The sequence below is a fragment of the Empidonax traillii genome, unplaced genomic scaffold (genome assembly GCF_003031625.1).
Source record: "Empidonax traillii isolate 1590-97213 ecotype Southwest subspecies unplaced genomic scaffold, ASM303162v1 scaffold240:size1935192, whole genome shotgun sequence".
In the NCBI taxonomy this organism is placed as follows: Eukaryota; Metazoa; Chordata; class Aves; order Passeriformes; family Tyrannidae; genus Empidonax; species Empidonax traillii.
The window spans coordinates 1,588,988-1,605,391 of record NW_020955433.1 but is presented as its reverse complement, the minus strand read 5'-3'; the positions used below and the strand labels follow the sequence as shown (position 1 = coordinate 1,605,391).

At 40.5% G+C, this 16,404-nt stretch overlaps 1 protein-coding gene across 2 annotated transcripts in view; it reads right to left on the bottom strand.

The window, feature by feature from the left end:
• Nucleotides 1-2,544: 2,544 nt before the first annotated feature.
• UBE2K (ubiquitin conjugating enzyme E2 K) overlaps nt 2,545-16,404 on the bottom strand; it is a 45,339-nt gene continuing 31,479 nt past the window's right edge. For both annotated transcript variants that reach the window (XM_027888562.1, XM_027888561.1), the window contains 3 exons: nt 12,399-12,498; nt 8,846-8,974; nt 2,545-8,500 (listed from right to left, as the gene is read on the bottom strand). In XM_027888562.1, the coding sequence (XP_027744363.1) occupies nt 8,426-8,500; nt 8,846-8,974; nt 12,399-12,488 (294 nt within the window). In that variant the 5' untranslated portion in view covers nt 12,489-12,498 and the 3' untranslated portion in view covers nt 2,545-8,425. The remainder of the gene's footprint in view (nt 8,501-8,845; nt 8,975-12,398; nt 12,499-16,404) is intronic.

Genomic DNA, 16,404 nt, shown 5'->3' with positions numbered 1-16,404 from the left:
ACTGTCTCCAAGCATGCTGTGTCTGACCAGCACAACACCTTCCAACATAACCAACAGGTATTAGATACTGTTTGGCCATTTTTGAGGGCACTTCCACCCCCAGAGCTACAGGCTCAGGTGTAGGGACCTTCCTATTAAATTTAGGAAGACCAACTTGCCATCTTCTTCAGATCTCAGGAGCTCAGGTCTATTTTTTATTTGGTCACTCTTCAGCCTTGAAATGGTAATGGGTTCCTCCTCCAAAAGACCACTTACCCAAGTGCCCACACCCCTTCCCCCTGCCACGTGGGAACCGCACCACGTGCCAAGGTTGCTCTTTGTCTTTGCCAGGGGAGCAGGGCGGGGTTCCTGCTCTAAGCATTTTCCTTACGTAAACTGTTTCTTGAGGATGGTTTTGGATGCTGCCCAAAGCAGTTGGCCAAGATGATACCAGAATGTCATTTGATTCTGCATCATTGAACTGCTTTCTTTCCAAAACATCGTAACTTTAAGCCAAAATGTGGGTGGTTTTTTTTGTTGGTGGGATTTTTTTTAACCTTTTTGCTATTGAGAGGGTTTTGTCATTTCACGTCTACAGGATGTGGCCCTTTTGTGTCTATTTGCTTCTTTTGCAGTGAACATTGAACAGACACAGACCCCTTAGTCCACAGTTGCTTGTGTGGACAGCCAGCTGCCTGCAGGCCAGCCTGTTGGAGCAGGACCTGGCACTCCTGCTCTCTGTGGCCTCACCAGGACTGTGCAGAGGGCAGAATCTCCTCCTTCAGCCTGCTGGTGACACTTGGCTTAATGCAGCCCAGGACAGTTTGCTGCCTTTCCCACAAGTGCAGGTTGGTGGCTCATGTTCAGCTTGGTCCAGACCTTGAATCCCCATCTCCTCTGCGGAGTTGCTTGCAAGTTGCCCCAGCCTGTACTGGTGCCCGAGATTGTTCCTCCCCAGGTGCAGGACTCTGCACTTCCCCTTGATGACTCCTCACAGCTGAGAACCATTTACAGGTGAAAAGAATGGCACTTAAACGATACAAAGAACTTGCCTCTGTTTTTAAGAACCTTTTGGGGCTGGTTTGTGCTTTTGTTTTTGTTTTTTTCCCCCTCCACCTCAGTATAGTAACTTTTGGTTACTTTGATCTGAACAGTTCTCTTTCCTGACAAGTGTGGCCTGGAGACAGTTTACCCTGGCATTTTTGATGTGGTTCAGACCACTGAAGGATTTCAACGTAGAATAAATCATAGTGGGCAACATGTATGCCAAGCAAGAGGGAGAACATGTCCCCCTTGTCCCCATCCCGGCAGGTCATGCACTTCTAGGAAGTTCATATACAGGATTCATTTCTTTAACAGTAAAGCCGTAAGTATCAGGTGTTTTCATTCTGTTTGAACTGACAGCTTTTTAAACCACTTTCTACACAGATAAAGCACTAAACACACAACAGTTTTTCGCAGCAAGGTGAAGATGTGATGGCCAGCACATCCAGAAACACCTGGGACCTGCTTTGTGCCTGGTGTTTGCTCTTCAGCCTTAAGCTGAGGGAAATGTAAAGCTGCGGCCATTACATGATTGCCAGTTCTTTGTTATGACTGACTGCAGTGGGAAATGGGACCAGCCAGTTCCAGGCCTGCTTTTGAACTAAAATCTATCTTGAAGCATAACTAGCTTTTATCTTTTTGAGCTGTAACCAGCAAAATGTTCCTGCTTCAAGAAAGCTACTCTCCTACGCACCTCTGCACCTGGGCAGCAGGTAGATGTTTAAAAATGGGGACAGCCAGCTTTGCCCTGAAACAGAAACATGGCCGAGCTGCAGGGAACTTCCCAAACCTCTCAGGATCAGCAGGAGCTCTGACTACTCACCGTCTATCCCATTCTTAAACCACCAGCTGCGAGAAGAGGATTTGGGAAAAATGGAGGAAGAGAAGAGACCAGGGCAGGGAAAGCAAAGCACTGTCCCTTTTCCTACCCGCTGTAGGTGCCCTGCACCACACTTGCCAGCTGTACATGGAGGACTTGGGTTGCTAAAGGGTCTGGTGGCTCAGGTAACATCAGCACAGAACAGTTTCTCTCCCACCTCTCCCCCCCCCACCCCAGCACCACCACACTCGTATTTTCCTCACCATCCCTGCTGCTTACCCTTTATTTTATATGAGGTTGTCACAAACCCACCTAAAGACTTCACATATTTCAACACAAAGTAGCCACTAAGTGAAGCAATGTAATTTATTTGACATTATACCAGACACGGGTGCTCCAGATCCAGACTTGACCTTAAAAACAATTTAAAATCCTGGATTTGCTGTATTGGAGGTATCAGTTACCCGCCTGAGAGCCAAACGTGTCAGTATTACAGCCACTGAAACAGAAAAGTAAGTACAGGACGAGTCAAGCTAGCAAGCACCATCAGTCCATTTCAGCTGTGAACTCGCTTCCAGTTTTGGGGCGCTGGAAGAAATGACAAGGCTGTTGGACAACTTCACAAGTATTTCAGTATAAAGCAGCTCTCAGTTACTCATGTCAAACTACAGGAATTAGGAAACATGGATTTTTTTTTTTTCATTTCTCTGAATTGATGTCAGGCTAAGAGAAGCCCCCACCCACAGGAGAGGGGGGCTGGGGAGTGCTCCCTCTCCCTCACCCCTCTTAAAGAATGAGGTACCACAACACGACACAGCTCCCGGTGACAGTAAATTAAACAAAAAACCCGAACATTATCTTACACTGTAAAACTGCAGCACTATCCCAGCTGGTAGAGCCTGCCCAGAAACCTGCAAAACCTGCCCAGGGACAAACACACACCTGAAGATGGGACGTAGATCTGAAACGGAATTACAACCAGCTCCACAGCAAACTTGCTGCTCGTTGCTTCCACTGCACAGCCACTGTCTCCAAACTGCTTCACTCCATTTAACAAATGCTGACAAATGCCAAAACAGTGAATAGTTTGTGCTGGTAGCAAATCCACAGCCGTGATCTCCACCAGATTCTTCTACAGCTGAACACCAGGGCAGTGTTATTACCCAACAGGCTGCCACCTCCCAGTGCAAGAACCAACTGCAGTTTGTATGAGGTACATAGTTTAAAATGCACAAAGATGACATGAACATGAGTGGTGCTGGAAAATCCAAAGAGAAGTTTTTCCTCTGTGAGTTTTTGGCTTTGTTCCTTCAGACGCAGCCTTTGAAAGGAGACACGAGGTGTTGCAGCTGTACCTGTTATTTCCCAGACCATCACGAGGCAGTCCTCGCTGAAATAACACACCCTTCCATTACACAACTTATATTTACACAATTTTCTTCTTCAAAAACTATTAATATGCACCATGAAAATGATCATCCCTTTCTCTCTCGTTACTGACATGGAGGCAGTAGACCCTGTAATCTCAGAACAATCTAAATTGCCAGAAATAAAATGAAAACTGTTTTCAGGGAAACATGCATTTATTGTTAAGCATTCCCAATGAAAATCAACATCTTTTAAAATGTGTGTTTATTTTAAAAATTATTTGTGTACAAAAGTGTTTGTGTAGTTTTTATTTTCAAGACAAAAAACACTGATGCTGCATTCCAGCCCCACCCCCCCACTCCTCTTCTACAGGAAGTCTGACGCTTAGGAAGCAACCTCCTGCAGTATTTATTGGTAAATATATTATTTACTAGAAAAGTCAGAACTTAGGATGGAGAAGATAAGAGAAAAGCAGGGTTCTTCAACAGTTGACATCAGCATTCCTATGATGGCAGCCTCCTTCAGGCACCGCACAGAGCACCAGCAGTTGCCACAAATTGCAAACCGGACAAGTACAGCATTTTCACAGTACATTTCCTCGTCTGTCGAGTCAAGGACCTGAACTTACATTATCGATGAAGGGCTCAGCACCATGAGCGATCCTGTAGTTATTTTAACGCCTACAAAGCAGGTAACGGAAGAGAAGGAACATCACGGCACAGCACAGTGCAAATGATTCGCAAGAGTTTGTCCAGTGAGAACAAATCTGAAGCTGCTGCCAACAGAGCGCTGCAGCTGGAATAACCAAGCCAGGAGCCAAATGCGTTGATGGCAGTTGGTCTTGTGAATCTGATGATGAGTCAGCTGATGACACTAATACCACAAGTGGGAAGAGCAAGCTACATCATTCACAGATAGGATTGGAACAGATCAGAAAACTAGCAAGAGAGAAGCAGCTGCCGCTTTGCCTAGCCCTAGGAGAAGGCTGTGCCTGGAAAATGAGGATGGTATCTGTGAAAACGTCAATATGGTCTTCTCAGAAAAAGCCTTAGGCACCCAATAAGCATCTTGACTTCCATGCTTTAGTTCTGTGATGCAGCAGACGATGATGAAATGCACTTTTGCTATCTCCTGTTGAGCCAACTGCTCACCAAAACCTACAAAGCTAAGCACCTGATGACAAGTCAGTGGCCACACTCATCAACTCCCATCAACAAACCAGAGCAGGAGAGGACACCTCATCTTCCTGTTGCCTCTGCTCATCAGCAGACACTAAGTAAAACCAGCTTTCTCTGCTAAATTATTTAACACTCCCCCCTTTGGACAAGCCTCCCAAGACTAAGCTAGCTTTTGTTGGTGTTTTGGAAGGAAACAGGACATGCACAGTTAGGTTTCCCCTTGCACTAAAAATGGAACACTTCCTCATCACAGGGCATGACCAATGCAGTAAACAGCCAGTCTTGCTTGAGCGTGTGTTTTGATTTCCCCCACTCCCCTTCTCCCTTTCCCGATGACATAAGCAATCCATATACTCCGAAGTGCCTAGTCTGAGTCACAGCTGTTAAGCTTAAATTTGCATAGTTTAAATGTTTCTGTTACCCACACCATCTAATGCAGATTTGGTGTTACAAGGTAAGATTCTTTCTGGCTCTTTAATTCCTCCTTTTAGACAAAACAAAAAAAATCCTATATTCCTTATGTCAGTGTTCCAGTACTAATTTACATGGAAAACACTTGAATACAGTGATAATTAAAAAAACCCCTAAGACACGTTCATACACCAGTAGTACCTAATTACTCGGATAAACACTATCAAACCAATTATAGCCAAGGCCCCATGTACTCTGTGGTAAGCTTAAAAAAAAAAAAGAAGTTTAGAGTATGCAGAATAAATAGCACTGACACATCTTTCCAGAAGGGTATGTATCTAAGTTTTTTGTCTTCAAATGCAAGTTTGTCATGCTGAGAACACAGCTTGTTCACAGAAGCAATGGGAGGAAGCTGTGAATTTGGCAAGGGGGTGGGATACAGTCAGGGGTTTTGGTACTCATGGGAAAACAGAGGCTTTTGGCAACAGGAAAGGGCATTTCTCTACCTCTGAACAGACCTGAACTATGCGCTTGGAGGAACTGGATAAGATAAATCACTTTGCTGGATCCATGTTAAAATGTTCAGCAGTGAAATCCAATGGATGCTCTGGCAAGCCATAGTCATGACCAATTATCTCGAAAAATGGGGCCATTTAGATGTCAAAATGACTGTTTCAAGCCATCTTCTGGCACAATAGAGGAAGACAATGCAGGGTTTATCTGTACTTAGAAAGCAACTGTACCCATGTTTCGTGTTCTTGTTTTAAGGAAGTGGTGAATGTGCAGCCCGAGTCCCCAGCTGGAGAGGACTGCGCGGCAACTCCACGTCCTGTGGACGCACAGGGCCCTGAACAGAGTGACGTTCAGCGATGCAGAAAACAGAGCTACCATTTGTATGTACAAATTCACAATGATAAACTGAACACTAAAAGCAAAATTCCTAGGGCTCAGCCCCAGCTGCAGTTAAACTAACCTTGTACAACATTATCCCTATACTCAACTCTGATAATTACCGAGAATACAAAAACATTCCTTATAAAGGAGTCACATGTCAAAATTCAGAGGGACTTCAGACCACAGGTGTCTCCTTAATGCTGGGTCACGTTTCCTTCCCAGCTCACTTCTTGAGAAGCTTCCTGCCAGCACCTGAGCTAGCATTAAGCTACTGAGCACACGGATGGAGGGCAAACCCCACAATCCAACATTTCTACATAAGGGGGAAGGGGAAGACAAGGATTCTGCAGTAGAGAAGAAAATGAGGTAACTCCATGAGAGAAGTAAAACTTAACAGGGCATTCTTTCAGAGGTAACCATGCTCACCTAAGAACCATTTCCCCTTTTCTCCCTCTCCCCCTTTCCCCAGCTTCATTCCTCCCTTTACATACTGTTGGAAAAACCTGCTGTTCTTAGGAAACTAGTCTTATCAAAAGACACGTTCAGAAGCCCATAACTGAGAATTTTTATGTCCCCGACAATGATTTCCAAGTTCTTTCTTTTGATAAATAGCAGCGAAGAACAAAGGAAAGTAGTCAGCGATTCATATTTACCACCAGGGTAAAAAAAAAAGGTGTTGATGTAATCAAGAAGTTCTTAGCCTGTATAACAGAAAGACAGCAACTTGAGATTAACACAAGTGGCATTTTGCCAGTTTCCTACTGTCCCTGGTTTCCATCTAGCAAACCAGCTGGACAGTAGCAGCTTTTTGTTTAAAAAAAAATAAATAAATATAAGGAAAGTCAAAACAACTCATTTCCTTTGGCATCATTGCAAATGATTTACACTAACTCAAGAAAACTGGTCACTGACTACACCTTAAAAAGCAGTAAGTATAAAGACTAAGCAAATGCATTTAGTATTGCACTGATATGAGTTCAAAGTATTTACTGTCTGTGCCCTTTTTTAAGTTTGGACACATCAGACAGAGCAGGGCAGGGAACATCCCTGAACTAGCCAGGTGTCTACAGCTCTGTTTTCTGGTTCTGTTCCCCTACCCTATGCTCCAGGTATTTAACATAATGTTCCTGATTTCCTCTAGTATGAGTTATAAACAGACTATGAAGTGTGAAACTATTTCAACTTGAACTTCACAGCTCTAGAAAAAACCCAAACAGGCTTATATTTCCCCACCCCATTAGTCCACAGTTTAGGAGAAAAAAAAACCCAGCAAAACAAAGCAATCATAGAAAAGATGACTTACACAGTACTCCATTATCCACAATGCCCGCTCTCTAGTCTCAGGATTTCTCTGAACTTCCTTGTCAGATATATTCTCAAAAGTTAGCATCATATCCACAAAGACATTACAGCTCTCTTTAAATAGATGTACTAGTGTTTGAAGTTGCAAAACTAATAATTTTCAAGCTTTTGCACTCGGGATGAAATGTCATTTTAATACAAATAAAAAGACTGACTATATGTACAAGCCAAGGTAAGATTTCAGTTCTCGTTCATCAGAAACATCAATCCAAAAGAAAGCTAAATTGAGAACACACTTCTACTTCTATGAGCATTTGAAGTATGTACAGTAAAAACACCACCACAGCCTCCATGTGTTAACCAGAGAAAAATGCAAGCAAGGATGAATTTTAAAGTACCTGGTAAGCAATCCTTAAATTGAAGCCCAAAATAAAGCTAGAAAACTGCTGCAAAAAACAGCTGATTGCATCATATCAAGTACTCTGAAAAAAATTTTTTTCATTCTCAGAATCAGCTTTGTCCTCCTTCAAACACCGTGAAATCATATTATCCAGAATGTACTGAAGAACACTTTACAGCTATTTAAGACCAAAAAAAAGGAAGTGAAACCAGCTCCATCTTTCTGTGCTGTATCGAGGCATACTCCTTACATGATTGTGTAGAAAACATGATGGATGAAAATCATTACTGATAAGTCAAAATATATATTTTTAAAGGGGAGCCTAGACTACTGTAATGGCACAGATAATACCTACTGATGATGAAACAGAATCAACAGTATGATGTAAGGGAGAGGAGAATCAGGTTTCCCAATTAATAAGCTAGAAAGAAAATGGTTCTGAATAGGTCACCATTTGGAACTTTGGGTAAGTCTTGAAAGTCTGTCAGGAAAAAAGTTACAAAAGCAAACGAGTATTTCCATGGTGCTCTCTTCAGCGACCCTACCTAATATGTCTATTAAGTACAAGCATGCAAATATAGGTCAATCCACAGGCACATAGGATCCATGTTAAAAACAGTAAGATAACTGTGATGAGTGGCACCAACAATTTTGATGACTAACACTCAAAAATGTTGCTTTCTGAATTACTAAATCAAAATCCTGAAGCAAGTTCCTGCTAGTCTTCGTCACACTGCTAAACACTAAAGTAGGCATGTTTTTTCCCATTATCTTAGCTGAGCTCAAAGAATTTTTACAATATTTAGTAAGAAAAAAAATTAAAGTATTTCCCCTTTTTAAATTTACACAGACGTTTAATTAGCTTTATTTACAGAGCGCTTTTTTCAGTCTCCAATAGTGCCTAGATAGCATCATCAGGCAAGAGTGCCAGTTTTGAAAGAGAATCTATATAGAATCCTAGGATAACAGATGGTGATGCTCCTCCAGAAGGGGCAAGCTGGACTACAGAAGCAGCTCTCTCTATATGGCTCAGTTACTCAGGAGTAATTCTGTTGCAGTCTCTACATCCCATGATTTTGAAGACAAGGCCACTATTACTGCATTCTGCAATGAGAAAACAAAAGCAATAATATTTTCAGTGTGTGAAGCTGCAGCTCCGAGAAGTGGAATGAAAAGTTCACAGATTAATCAGAACATGTTAATTTACCATTTATTAAATTCCAACAAATAATTTATAGAAAAAATTGTTTCAAAAAGGCAGGGGTAGCTCAGGAGATTCATCAGTAACGTAGTATTTTACTCCAGTTCTTAAAAATAAGTAGCGAATTATTAGACCAACAAAAGGTCACAGAAGCAGCAAATCTGCTTTAGTATACTGATGACTCCTGTATTTATACACATATACTTGCCCTGCCCCTACTGAAAAATATTTAAGCCATATATACTTACCCTATCAAAGCCCATAGCACAAAGGTTTTCTATTTTTTTGGTGTATTCTGGACTAGAAACTGGTGCTCCAGCATACACATGTGCCCAAAGTCGAGCTGTCTGTTTAAACATTTCTGGGTTTTGTTTGTACTACACAAAAGAGAGAGGAGGAGAAGGGAAAAGTTAAATCAACTCAGCAATCCAACCAAACAGCAAGATGATATGGAAGACTGCAATCCATCATTCTTCCTACAGTATCTTCAACAGTGTTTCACACTGATCATGCTGCCATTTTCAAAATAAATTTAGAGGTGAGGATTACACACAGAGTAAACCCATCCAAGCATTTGATATAAGGAGTTTGCCTTCAGGTTCAATGATGCACTGTGGGTATTTCACGTGTACAACCAGGTACTGCTCTCAACTGCAGTGATCTAAAGTAAAGGATCTATATTTAGCACAGCTACTGAGAATCTATATTCAGTGTGGCAGAGCACAAATTATCTCTATGTTAACAATCTCCTGAACATGGGTAATGCTTACTACTATAATGCATTTCTCTGATCACTGAAAAATATATCTGGTTTTATGCACTGAAAGTAGGTCTGCAGTTTTTAGTCAGGACTAACATTCTACTACCAGGCTTCTTCCCAAGAGTAAGGATACGGATCACACAGGTGATAAAAGAAGGGCTGAAAAACAGGTGAGCAAAACCAGGGAGCTGCAACTCTTCAGGCAAGCTATTATTTACCAGAAAAAAATCATGCCAGCCTGTATGTTATTTTGCACCAATCTCGTGACTAACAAGTTTCATAACGGAAAACTGAATGGACCATATCACAGAGAACTTTCTCCATGTGCCAAGAACTCAAAAGCCAAGAAAGTGGGTCATCTGCCATAAACTGTACTCAGAAAAGTTAAATGAGTTTCCCCTTTTAGCAACCTTTGTATGCAATATCAAGTTTTTGTCTTAAAAAACCTCTTCCTTGAAATCATCACTTGGAAAAAAAAAAAAGGGTAGCCCCATCTTAGATATTTAATAAATTTTAGCACTAAACAAGACGACAATAATAGGAAATATATTCCTCAAATATTTAGATGCATTTAAAGGACAGAAACATGGCTGACTATAATTCTTAAGCATTTCATTCATATATGAAAATGTCATTACATCTATAAAGCGTGGTCCAATGCTGTGCATTTCATTTTGCCTCTCCTACAAAAACACACCAACTACACCACTCTGTGTGCCTTGCACACCTCCCTCTAGTTCTGATACACATGATGTAATTTGGATATTTACTATCTGGTTATTAATGGCATTAAAACAAACACGGGAGGCAATCTGTTGTTGAAAATAACTCACTATTATAAATACAATGGTCCATAATGAATTGCTTTTGTTGAAATGACTAGAAAAGAGGAAGGATTAAGTTGAGCATCAGTAGCATCCTGAAGCACTATATTTTTCTGCTCTTAAGGGATCTTCCCCCAAATTATTTTTTAAAAAAATATTTCTGAGAACACTGCCAAACCTAGAAAGCAACGATCTGAAGTGCAAAGGATTAGTCATAACTCCATTTTATTCAGAACTAGCTTTCAGTGTGCTATTAATAGAGTTCCTTTACTTGGGTATCTATAAATAATCTAGCTTCTCACTGAATTGAGGAAAGCCTAAAGGCAACTTTTGCTGATGTCTCTGTATCAGGAATCTGAGGCTGTTAATGTTGCTGTACTGAAAAAAACCCAGCAGCTAGTTGAGGTAGTTTTGACAGCAGACAGCTGGTGTCTGAAAACGCTGCTGTTATTCAAGCAGTTCTTCCTGGGATTCAGCTCAAGAGCTTGCAGAATGCTGCCGTTTACCTGGACAACACATCGTTTAGTAAATTAACTTAATGAGTGTAGAGGATAATTATTTCCTTGTGAATTTTTGTTTTGGAAAAAGCAATCAACCTCAAAGTAAGAGACCCTAACACCGAATAAAACACATGAAGGAAGTGGGAGTTTACCACTACACTTCTCAAAACCATTATAATCACTTTCTCATCACATCATATGCCTCTAACTCAAGGCCAAACCCCAATGCAGTTTTCATGCAGGTATTTGCAGGAACAGGATAAACTGAATTCTCCCCACATCAACCATGCCACGGTCCCACTGGACACACCCCACAAGCAGCTGAGGGGCAGGAAAATTGCTCTTTGGAAACTACGAAGTTTCAAGAAGTTTTTTGCCTGAGAAAATATTCTTTCCAGCTCAAGTGCTTCTACAAGACTGTTATGATTCCCACACAAAAGTCTACCATCAGGGCCAGAACAGGAAACACTATTTTGTTCTTTGTAAAAAAAAAAAAAAGGAAAAAGTGTTTTTGTTTAATGAAGAGAGGGTGTGACAGCAAGGGCACACATCTGGCAAGAAAAGCCACCACAGGGACATGCCTGGTGGCCTTGCTGGCCTTGGCAACACTTCTCTCTGGGCAGAGTAATTCAGCCTGACAGAACCATTCAGGGACATTTGATGAGAGCAGCCTTACTGCACAACCACACAAATAAGCCTTCTGTACTTACTACTGAGCACAGTGCTAGCAAACAACTCTCCCCCACCCAGCAGTGCAGTGGGCTACCTCTGATCTCCGTGTTTCCCTTCAAACCCTGACAGATCTGAAAACTGCCTATTTTTACAGGTAAGGAGGGCACACTTAGTCACCCTATCCCAGAGGGTCCTGACTTACAGAAGATGTAGGTGAGACAGAAGGTTCTCCAGCATCACCTTGCTTTGTTCCTCAGTTCCTGCAACACACCCTTACTGCCAGTCAGTGGGAAGCCAGGCTGCCTCTCTCCCCAGAGTAAAAAGGAAATCTCACACACACTTGGGACTTTGTTGAGCACTGTCCAACTATAGAGCTATGGAATGACTTTCTATCTTTCATCTGCACTTTAAACAGAACCATGCCAGTCCTGGTATGGCATAAGATCCAACTGACTTATTGGTATTGTAAGTTATCACTACTGACTGAAAAGTAGCAAATCCTGTTGATTATACAATTTTACTGATACTAATCCAACCAGTGATTAAATACTTATCCCAAGTTACTCCAAGTCACTATTCATAAAATTTTGACATTAAAAAATACAGTGCTCAACAAATGAATATTAATCTGGAAGAGGAATTACCTACCAAGTCAAATCCAGTGAACACCATCAAGTTAAAAAACTCCTTTTAAACCAACACAGTACTGCTTTTCTTATAGTGGAAGTGTTAGATTTTAAAAGGCGAGTTATCCTGGAATTCATTTTACTATGCTTTTATCTCCTGACATTTCTCACAAGGTGATATAAATAAGGGATAAAACCAACACAATAAAACTCCTGACACTGCAAAGTAACCGCTACTTACTCTGGAGTCCAAAGAGTAAAGAGCACAAAACACTGTAGCAACAGCAACTCACACTTACTATATGGTTATTTTCCAATAAATTGTTTAAAATCTTTATCTCCCATAAGGTTTGGGGCCTAACCTGAGTCAGCAAAGGTTACAGAAATGTCACAAAATTATGGTCGATTGATTATCTTACCTGGTTTGCCACTACTGCATCTTGTGGATCATCTGGTTCTGCAGCTGCCAACAATGCTTGCAGTGATAACAACACTGTTCTTAGAGTCATTGCTGCCGCCCTAAAATTGAAAATTCAAAAAATATTTTACCAAATCATATGCCTGCACTCACCTTTGTGGCTGTACTAGTATCATAGAGGATATGAGTTCACGTACAGCTTGTAAGTCCAAGAGTCATAATTTTAAACTGCTGCAGCTTATAGTTATTAGAATACCATTCTCTCTATATATTTAAATAGGGTTTTAAATGTGGCCTTTCCTATTAACAATGCTTTCTTGAGCTTTTGGAAAGCAGGGTCCTTGACACGGAAATTTCGCCGTGTCCACTTAAGGTAATTCATTTCATCTGAGACACAAATCCCAGCACCCAAGCGGCCTGTGCCGCGCTGCCCCCCTCCCGGTACCCGCACCTCGCTCCTGCCGCGGGCTGAGCCGGCAGCCCGGGATGCTCCCTCTGCCGGCACTCCCCGTGCAGGAGCACTGACCTACATTTTAAATACTTGCAACAGGTAAGGAATTCTATGCATTAGAGCTCTTTTGCACTGCACCAGTTTTAACGAGACATTTTTCGATACAATTTAACAATTTACACAGTTAATTACTACTACAGTAATAAAAAGGTTAGGCTATTACAGAACATGCAATTCAAAATACTCCCTTGGCTTCTTCTCGTTACAATCTGACATGACTGTCGGAAGCAGGAAAACATCCTGTAGCCATAATCGTGCTGTAAAGTCACTTCTGGCCCTGTGAAAGAACCTCGTTGGGGGTAGCACAGTTCTAGAGTCAGGACTGGTAAGATTTTAGGTTCTCATAATTTACCCTGCTCTCCAAGTGTATTTAGAATAAGAGACATCAGTAATTTAGTAAGGGAAAACCAAGTTTGATCACAGAAGTCAATAAACCCTCAAAAGTAATCATATGAAATTTGTACACACTCTAAGTCTGGAAAGTTTTAACATTTATACAGTTAATTACATTTTGATCATGAATACCATCTCTGATCTACCATTTCAGCTGGCATACACTGGAAACCAAACTGTGAAACTGTATTTCAACTGATTTGAAGAGTTAACTAGACTCTTAATTGTGGTGGCAAAGGCACAGACAGATGTTCAAACCAATACACCAAGCTGCTTACTCTGCTTAAGAACTAGTAGCAAGGTGAGTAGGGAAAATGTGGTATCTTAGATTTGAGCGAAGTGGTTATGGCACCTGAACGCCAGAGGAAAGTTGTGAAAAGCAGGCATCCAATTTCTTACAGACAAACTTAAATTTCTGATCAAGAGAAAAGAGTTTCTTCTTTTCAGAAGACTAAAAGTAAATGTAGAGAATCTGTTAGAGTAGGTGGGAGACAGTTTGACATGAGGGTCCAGTTACAAAGTAAAACACTGTGCAAGTCTATTTCCAGGCTCCAATTCCAGAAATTTATGTATTTTCTGAGTCACTGAGTCACTGTACTGAGGTACTCGGGCAGCACATATTGATGCACAGGGAATAGGTGCCGGTAAAATGTCAGAGGTACATTTGTGATACCCAAATATTTTGTTCTTAGATGCTTCCATTAATAGCTTTCTTGCTATGTCATTAACCATTCAAACACGGCATTCTTCCATAATTGTTTCTAATTCTGTAAGATTTTTCCCAGTAACTTGTTTTTTAGCTCAGTAATTATCTCTGAGCTTTCACAGTGCAGTATTCTACACCAAAACACAAGTGAGAAACATCCCAAATGATAGATTTTAATTAGCACATACTGTCTCATTCCAACTGCTGTATCAGCTTGAAGTCCCTCAAGCTGAATTTTGTACACTTAAATCTTAAAAAAAACCCCTCATGCTTTTAGATCTGAATTCTGACAAATCACAAAACCTTCACAACATATAATTCTCCTTTTCCCAATCTATTCCTTAATAACTCAACTTTTTTTCCTCAGAATGTCAGATTCCCTTCAAGTTAAAATATTTCAGGTTCCGAGATGAGTGATTCCTCCAAGGCAAACAATGTTTCTTTAACTCAGAAACAAAGCTGGGAATTAACTGGCGAGATTATATTTAATCAGATAAAGAACCCCAAGTTACTGAAACATGTCCTCAGTTGCATGAGCCTAGCTAATCTACAGTACAAACTGTCTCATTTGTCCACACCTAAATCACACACACCAAGACCTCAGTGAAAGAGCAAAGAAATATTTTTGCTTTACATGTACCTTTGCTATTTTACTCTTATAATTTCCTGCGGTTTGTGATCTCTACTAGTTTATGCTATCTTGAAATTGATCTATTTAATGTATGCATTGACAACAATTCACAGTCTTATCTGCTTTTATTAATGTAATGCAACATGTTTACTATTCCGGCCTTCAAGTGCCACCAAGTCTTTCAGGTCTTACTGTGCTCAAATGGATTTAACAATTTTTATTTTTATGCAGGGAATTTCAGGAACCATCACATCCACCACACATGCTACAAAACCTAAAGTCTTTTTTCCCCACGTAGGTAATTTTATTATGCTATTTAGTGTAGTTCTAAAGACAGGCTTAACATGAAATAGCTATCAACTGTAACTAATACTGTAGTTACTTTCTCCAAAAAAAAAATTTTCCTTTGCAGAAATCCTTCTACTTTAGAGACATCTGAAAATGTAGAGAAAATGACATAAAAAGGGTTGCAGCCTCTTGTGCCACTTTTACATGCAATTTACTTTCATTTACTTTCCAGGAGTGTAAAACATACTTTGGGGAGCAGGCGGTGTCACTAAGAACCAAAAGTGCCATGGACACCTAGAACACAAGTTCTGAGCTGGCTCCAGCTGCCTCTGGCTTTTAAAACTGCCAGGCCCTTTCAGTCTCTGTTCATCTGTTACGCTTCTAGATTTTTATACAAAGCATACTAGGACCTGATCTGACATTCCAATTTCAAGATAAGTAATAAAAATAAACAACTCATTCAGTTGGATACACAGATAGCTGTATGTTCAGAGAACTCAAACTTTAAAATAGTAAGTTTCAGACAAGACTGGTTTGGCTACACATGTAAAAAGGTTTAAAAATGTAGCTTACAACTTATTTTCAAGCTTCATGTCTCAAAACAGCTTTCATATCTCATGCATAATAAGACAGTTTTCATTGGAAGCAAACGTTGAAAGAAGAAGTATTCTTAAATCATACAAGAAAACCTGTTACAGCTTCAGTTGTTCTTCGTATTTAACAAAAAAAGAAATTAAAGCTTGTCATTAATGTCTTGGCAAAGAAACATTGACATATTTCGTGTAACTACCATATAACTAGCTAAAATCTTCTACCTTTAGGACACCAATTAGCTTTCCTGATCAAAGAAAGTAAAAAAGGTTTGTTATTTTCTACATAGCTTAGTCTTAATTTTTCAGACATAAATTAAGATTCCCAGAAGGAACTGAACAGATAGCTAAAAATAGATTCTCATTTCCTATGTACTTAAAAAGCTCCTCTTCCTTCCCATTACCTTCTTTTGGGGGAATTCAGTGAATGGGGATGACTGCTCAGAACTATATTTACAGGCACTAGTGAGGCAGGACCTTTTTCTGATCACCAAAAACCAAAAACAATCTCCATCACCAGTTATGAAGGCAAATCTAGGCTGATAGTGGCACAAAACTAAAGATTCCAAAACACACACATACACTCAACCCCCACATGACATCTTCACAAGCTAGAGAAGAATTTCAGGGGGGAAAAAAAAGCTGTATTCCCTTAAAACAAACTTCCAGTGGAAAGATAAAGGTCCTCTGAATTTTCCAAGGCACTTCAAAGGTTTATTTATCCAGAATAGAACCCTGAAAAAAAATTAGGTATTTCCAACTCTCCCTACATTTGAAGTTTACTTCCAGGTGTGGATGTTTGTGCAACATCTCACAGGGGTCAAGCAATTCCCTTTGGTAACAAGCTAACTGTAAGCTTGGGTATTTTCCTTCTTTTTTTTCCCCTTC